Source organism: Nothobranchius furzeri, chromosome 15 (genome assembly GCF_043380555.1).
Source record: "Nothobranchius furzeri strain GRZ-AD chromosome 15, NfurGRZ-RIMD1, whole genome shotgun sequence".
In the NCBI taxonomy this organism is placed as follows: Eukaryota; Metazoa; Chordata; class Actinopteri; order Cyprinodontiformes; family Nothobranchiidae; genus Nothobranchius; species Nothobranchius furzeri.
In genome coordinates, this window is record NC_091755.1 from 41,542,726 (window position 1) to 41,550,571 (window position 7,846).

Genomic DNA, 7,846 nt, shown 5'->3' on the forward strand with positions numbered 1-7,846 from the left:
TTTCTGAGGAGTGGCAGGCGTGAATAATCTGCTGCCTGAGAGTCATGCTGTAGTTAAACATGTTTTCTGTTGTGAAGAAGAACAGCTGCAGCTCCTCTGCTTCTGTCACGGCGAGTGGAGGTGGTGGACGGGCAGGCTGGTGGTGAAGAGAAAACGTTTATGAGCGAACCTGGATGAGCGACGGGCATAAAGCATGAAGGCTTATGGTGCCGGGTTCATCCTTGAACCAGAATGAAAGTTTCCGTTTGCTTTCATAAAGCGTCATCTTCCTCACCTGGGGACTACACAGAGGTGTGGACCGGATGCAGGTCATGTGTTTTTGGCTGGGATGACGTTTGCAGACCAGAAGCTTTTAGTACCCTATGACTCATCCTGTGCGCCTCATCTGGTTCTGGAAGTGGTCTCCGTGGGGTGATGTCACTGTCTGCAGGTTTCAGTCTGAATGATGAATGAAAGTCTCTGGCTGCTAGCGGAGCCAGAGCATCCCGTTTCCGGGCGCCGTTTTAAGAGTCGGAGTGTGTGCTTCTGGCTCACCCGCTCCCCAAACACCAGCATGATGTCTGAACATCAAAACGCTAGTTAGAGCTAAATGAATAATAGACATTAATAGATGAACAAACAACAGCATGAAGTTGGACAAACTGTTAGGAGTGTTTTTTATTTTTTTAGTCAGAAAACAATGTTTTCATCTGAGTGGATTAAATACTCATACTGGAACCAGCCACTAGGGGGTGTTTGTTTCATAAAACCGTATGTCAGGAGCTTCGTGTCTTGTTTCAGGTTGCTTTAGGCCATGGGGGGACATGGGGGGACATTTGATCAGTCCCAAGCATGTGGCACCTGGTGACCCCGGGGTGCCTGGATCCACATAGCACTAGTTCTTCATGTCCTTCTGTAACATTTGTTCAAATGATCCTCTGTCTTCTGCTGGATCAGAGCCATTCTTCTTAGGTTGCCCCGGTAACACTGTGTCCATCTTTAAACCTGCAGCTTGCCTTGGACATCTGGAATTGTGTGTTTTATAACAGAAGACTTGAAGTAGTCCTGGTTCCAAGAGTTTTCATTCAGGATACAGTATGTGTCCCCGTCGTTATTCCCAGGTTCCACAGTTTTCTGAGCGAACTCCCTGTGAAGCAGATGGCTTGAATACATTTCAGTCCCAGCTCGTCAAAGCACAAAGCCTGCACGGGACACCGGGATCTATCAACATTTAATGACTACACAATCTCTGGAAAGTATTCAGCTCAAAACAACTCTGCAGTTTAATGTCACTCTGGTACAGTATGTCCCAATCCCCTCTACAGTCTCTGCAGCGTCTCCAGCGTTAATGCGGTGTTGTAGAGCTGCTTCGCTGTGGGTTTTCTCCCCTCCTCTCTGAACCGGGAATGCACCCTGTCTTCCTGAGCTTGCATCAACACATAAAAGTCTTTAAGCCGTGGAGATTGCAGTGTGAGCTGCAGGCCTTGGGCTTGTTCTGCAAGAACCGTTCCCTCACTTTATTCAGCTCGGTGCTTATTTACTTCAAATAACAGCCTTGCTGCCTTTCATAAAGTCATCATTATGTCTCCTTCAGAGACCGAAGAGGTCCCTCCCTGCAGGTGAGGATCACTCTGAATGGACTTTGTTTCTTTCACACAATCTGCTTTCAGTTTTCCTTTCTATTGAATAAAAAACGTTTTTATCCAGTTTGATTCACTTCGTCGCCTCGGGTTTCAGCTCTTTTCTCTTTCTGTTTTATGTGAAAACAAGCTAGTTTTTAACTCTGCCCATTTTCCCTGAAAGTGCGTTCATGACTTCTGAAGTGCAGGAAAATAGTCCAATCTTAAAACTGCAAGAAATCCGATGGAGACGTAAATAACTGCTCATCGTGTGGTCACATATCCACATGCGTGAGGAACGCTCTGCCGATTTGCAATTGCCAGAAGCCAGGGGCGTGTCCAGGGAGTGGCCTGGGGTAGCACATGCCACCCTTAGAATCTGATTGGCCACCCCAGGTGCCACCCCACTAAGTTCCAGTTTAAATTGACTTTACATTATCGACAGAAGGCTTGGGTTGTAAACTCCAAAACAGTATGTGGTTGCTTGCACCTTTCACCTTGTTTTCTAGCCCAAGCATGTATTAATATTATTTAATATTTTTTTCTTATTCACATACATAGTATTTAGAGTCCCGCACAACTCCAGTTGGTGGCAGTAATGCAACAAGAAGTGACTTGCTAACCACCACAAAAGTAGAAGATGAAGAGGGGAAAAAAATGGTGATTGTGCAATGTGAAACTCAAAAATTCACTAGAAAATAAATAAATAAACAATTTGTGTCCATAACTAAATAAGCATAACCATTGGTGCTACCCATGAATAAACAAGTGCCCCACATGGGCCACCCCATTTTAAAAGTCCTGGACACGGCTCTGCCAGAAGCACAAGATCAAATAAGAGTCCCGCTTTGCCGTTTAACCCAGAGGCAGTCTGGCTTTCAGACATGTGATACAGTTTTTACACTCAGCCCGGCTGCTCGGGAGCGTTTGTCTCAGTGCTCGCTGAGGAGGGACTCAGACAGAGCCGCTGCTCGGAGGCTGCCGCTCACTGGAAGAATGCGAACGCTGAAAGGAGACATTCCACTACAGTTAATTAAGGAGCGCTCTGCACGCGCCCGTGGATGCGAGGGGGGCAAATGAATTCAGTGTCAGCAGGAGGGGGGCTGCTCCTCAAGGTGAAGCCGTGATATTTCAAAAGGTGGAACTGAAAGAGCTTTAAATTTATTTCCAGACTCCGGCTTGGTGGGTTATTTCTGAACCAGCGGGCTGTTGCCATCAAAGTGTCGGAGGCAGTCAGAGGGGTTCCCTCCTCCAGCCACGTCCAGAGTTACTGGACGGGATCCAAGTAGAAATATGGATGGATTTACGACTTTCTGTTGAGGTCCTTGCACACAGTTTGTTGGGTTGTTCAGGTAAGGCATCGCTTTGTTTTAAAACTATTGTTCTAATGTAACTGTTACAAATCATATTTGCAAAATGAATACAGATAAATGCAAAATGTAAATTCTGTGGAGTTTTACAGAAATTGTCCCTTTCTTTTTTTTTTTGTTAAGTGCATTAAAAATTGCCTGTTAGATTCTCTTTCTTCCACTTCACATGAATAAAGCAGAAACTTCACATTCATTCAAACCACCGCTCATTACTCGACTGATTTGCTCCTTCTGCTGCAGAAAACCTGGAAAATGACTGAGCAGGTTTCACTACATGCCTTTAAAAGCAAACTGAAAGCTTCAGAGACTGCATTAGTAACTTGTGACTGCTTTTAATGATTGAGTGTTTTTATCATTGTCCTTAGTTGTAACAGTTTTTATTTTTTGCTGCCTCTTGGCCAGGACACCCTTGTAAAAGAGGTTCTTAACCTCAATGGGTCTCTATCCTGGTTAAATAAAGGTTAAATAAAAAAAAAATAAAAAAATGTAATGACATCTTCTGCTTTAACAAAAAACAGAAGCATGCTAACATTTACAATCAGGTCAGGAACTGGTTCACCAAGAGTTTCCTTTCCTCGTGATGACCAGAAGCATCCTCTTGAAACAGTTTTTACTGAAGAGCACGGTGAAACGTTACAAGCCCCTTTGATTCCGGCTGACGTCCTGTCACTGTCACGTTATTGTGACGGAGCGAGAAAAGGCTCAGCAGCCAGCTGCTCGTGAAATCTTATTTTTCTTTAAATTCGATTGTAGTTTTGAGGCGGAAGCGTGGCTCGGGAGTTGAAGGGAGTCAGCCTGTCAGGGGAAATCTTTGCTGCAGAGGACACAATCCCTAAGGCATCACTACAGATTTGCTGTGCCGTGGCTTGAGGACAACACAAGGCAAACCAAGAAGAAGACGTGAAGAACTCATAGTTATATAAGCATAGTTATCATGAATCTCAGCGAGTAAATACACTCTGCTGCAGGCATGAGGGCTAGTCATACAGAGAGCAGTGCTTGTAATATCAAATAAGTGTAAATTAATGATGTGAATGGTGCCATTATGACCTGAGAGGTGCATGTTGGGGTCATGTTGGGGTCATGAGGGCATGAGGTTTTGTGGGCTGATTCCACCTCTGCTGGTCCTTCAGCAGATGTGTCCTGTCATGTCCTGGCTGCTCTGCCTGTGCCTCTGGGTCAGTGTGACTGCCATCCAGCTGTGTCAGGCCACTTTCTACCACACCATCCAGCAGCATCCGGGGACCAGGCCTGGACGGACCACAGTTCACATGATAGGTGAGTCTCTTTTGCTCGACGGTGTCACCAAATTACACAAACAAGAGAAAACAGCTTCTGTCACCCGTCGATGCACATTCCTGTTTAGAAAGGATGCTTAACATCATGTGAGGTGGGTTATTCGTGTGTTTAAACCATAAAAATACTGAATGTTGAATAAAGTGTCTCCAACTACTTCTGTTGTACCAAAGGGGAATATCTCATTTGCAGGCAAGGCCATGTGTTTGGAGTCTGTACAACTGGGAAGTGAAGTCTAACAAAAGGCATCAGATAACTAAATATAACAAAGCATTTTAAATGTTTTTATTAAACTGGGAAAAGTTTATTCAAGATATATCATCATATTGATGGAAAACGAACCTGTTAACGGACTTGAACCTTGAGTGCTGCCAGCCACTAGGGGGCGTGCACCTCCAATTCCCCACAGTAACGAATTCAGTGTCGTTTAAACTCTATTTAACTCTGTTTCAGATAACATTAGGGCCCAGTAGAAATCAGAGCACACTCTTTAACCTGTTACATCTTCAGTACATCTTTCAATTTAGTGTTAAAATAAACACTGAAATGTATTCAAAGGGTAAATGAAATCAACTCCCTGTAGAGTAGAAAGCAACCCTGCCTGCCTGCAGATTTTAACACTGACTTTTAACAGTTGGAGCTGGTTTAGTTGTAAATACTCCGTCTAGGCTTCAAAAATGTTCACCCTGCAAAGTAATTCAATTTCAATTCAAGTTTATTCATAAAGCGCCAAATCACGACAAGAGTCGTCTCAAGGACCTTCGCACAGCAAACCTTCCAATTCAGGTCAGGTCATTAAGCCAATCAGTCAAAAGTTTCCTATATAAGGAACCCAGCAAGTTGCATCGAGTCACTGACTAGTGTCAGTGACTTTACAGCAATCCTCATACTAAGCAAGCATTTAGCGACAGTGGAGAGGAAAACTCCCTTTTAACAGGAAGAAACCTCCAGAGAATCCTGGCTCAGTATAAGCAGCCATCCTCCACGACACACTGGGGATGGAGAAGACAAAGCACACACACACACACACACACACACACACACACACACACACACACACACACACACACACACACACACACACACACACACACACACACACACACACACACACACACACACACACACACACACACACACACACACACACACACACACACACACACACACACACAAAGGCAAGTAGTGTTTCTATGGTTATATTGTGATTTCTTTGTAAATATTCTATTTGGTGAAAGATAAACTTTATTGTATTTATCCTAGTGAATCTATAACTAAACGGGTAAACTAGTAGTAGCACATTCAACGTCAAGGAAAGTAAAAAGTTATTATCAGGAGAGAGAGAATGTTTAAGTGGTTAGCAGCAGTGTGCTAGACGATGGCCCCCTCCATGAGACCACCACAGCTCAGCAGAACATCGTTGTAGCTTCTTCTGGGGAGAAAAACACTTAGAGAGAAAATAAAGTTAACAGCTGAAATAGCAGGAAATAATACAGTTAAAGAGCAGATAGTAGAAGAAAGCAGTAGAGTGTGGAAAGTGGTCAGTGTATCCTCCAGCAGTCTAAGCCTATAGCAGCATAACTACAGAGAGAACTCTGGATAACCTAGCCTTTTAATATAAAATAACCGTAACTTTGTTATTTATTACAGTACATTTCCTTTAGCAGTTTACTAGTTTGTCTGGTTTGAACTGATAAATTTAAGCCAGTCTCTCACAGGAGATGTGGATGTTGCTAGAAATTCTTAACAATGTTGTTACGGTTTGACATGTTCACAAAAATTGCATGAAACTTGTCTTTTCAGATTCACTGCAGTTAATTCACAGATGTAGAAGATCTCTAGAACCGCAGATCAGTTCAGGTCTACCTTTAGGGGTACACAGACGACTGTACCCTCATCTGGGGTGTGTTAATGTTCTGTACCTTCAGATATTAGTCTTGTAGTTCTTTTAAACCATACACGAACTACGTTCTAGATACAATCTGTCAGAACATCCCGGTTCTCCAACGTCTCACACGGTTATTGCTGAGCCAGCACACCAGCTTTTATTCTGAATAAGGCTACTCCGGCTTCACAGACCTTTGGTATCCTAACTCTGACCCTCAAACACCGATATTTACGTAACACCAGACATTAACATTTATGGTAATTTATGCATATTTGTACATTTTACTACTTGGGAACACAAATGAACATCTTTTAAACTGGTTAAAGATCTTGAGGTCTAAATCTACCTTCAGGGTCAAACAGTTACTTCTCCTGGACTCATATTTGACCGTGTTTGAGTCACAAGGTGTAATAGATGAGAGATGTGACCAAATTGTGCCTAAATGAGGATGAACGGTGAACACCTTTCAGTCAACACCGAGACATGGTTTGCCCCATGTGACCCGGTCACCACACACACACACACACACACACACACACACACACACACACACACACACACACACACACACACACACACCAGCTCAGTGTGATGAGCAGCTGATCTCACAACCCTGTGCCTCTAGCTGGCAGCGTAGCAGCCCAGTGACATTCTGGCTTTAGTCATTAATTATCATTATTAAACCATTATCAGTCAACTAACACATCGTTTGGCAGCTACCTTGAACAACAGCATCTTTCATTAAGATTCGCACCAGAAAGCTCGAGTATTTCTCCTTAGAAGATCACACAGATAGACGACGGATGCCTCGGTGCTTTCTTTCTTCAACGCTCCCTGCTGATATTCATGCTCGGCTGCTGTCTCTCAGTTTGATCTGTGTGATTGAGTTGCTGGTGAACCGCGTCCAATAGAATATGACCAAAGTAAACTTTCGCTTTCATTAGGCGCATGTGAACGCGGTTGTGGTAAATAATTATGATATCAGTGGAGGAGAGGGAGCTGAACGCTGTCAGAACTTCAAAGGGAGGCGTAGCTGCACGTGTGTGCAGGTCTGTTATTTCACACCTCAAGCGTGTCAGCGAGAGGTCTTTTAAATTCACTCAACATTGTGAGTCAGAAGACTTCCTGTTTCGACGCCTTCATTTTATAACGTACGTGTATGTGTATGTGTATGCATGCGGGGACCGGGCTTTCTCAGTCCTAGCACCGTCACTCTGGAACCAGTCGCCCCCCTCAGTTAGGCTGTCCCCATCTCTGCCAGTCTTCAAGAGCCGCCTAAAAACACACCTCCCCCGCTTGGCGTTCCCTGAATGTATTTGAGTTAGGCCGTCATTTATGTTGATTTTATCTCACAGTTTTCATTGGTTCACTCTCTCCCTTGTTTTACACATTTGTCTTCTACTAGAATGTTTCACCTTTTTTGTAATCTGTAATCTGTAATTTGAATTGCTTTTATTTTCTGATTTATTCACTTTATTTGACTTTGTACTGTACCGTGTTCAGCGCCTTGGGCTTCCTGACAGGGTTGCGGAAGGCGCTTTATAAATAAAGCTTTGATTTGTTGGCAAAAGGAGATCTGAGGCACTCAGGAGATACAAAAATAAAAAGCCTTTATTAGTACGTGGCTTAAATTGTCAAAAACATCAATGCCAACGTGTTTCAGCCCACAGGGCCTTCGTCAGGGCTCAAAATGT

General features: G+C 43.7%; 1 protein-coding gene across 2 annotated transcripts in view; it reads left to right on the top strand.

The window, feature by feature from the left end:
* The first annotated feature begins 2,441 nt into the window (after positions 1–2,441).
* LOC107396425 (chemokine-like protein TAFA-1) overlaps positions 2,442–7,846 on the top strand; it is a 71,244-nt gene continuing 65,839 nt past the window's right edge. The window contains exons 1-2 of one of the 2 annotated variants that reach the window (XM_054745666.2): positions 2,442–2,950; positions 4,102–4,246. In XM_054745666.2, the coding sequence (XP_054601641.1) occupies positions 4,105–4,246 (142 nt within the window). In that variant the 5' untranslated portion in view covers positions 2,442–2,950; positions 4,102–4,104. The remainder of the gene's footprint in view (positions 2,951–4,101; positions 4,247–7,846) is intronic. The other variant, XM_054745665.2, reaches the window with a different exon arrangement.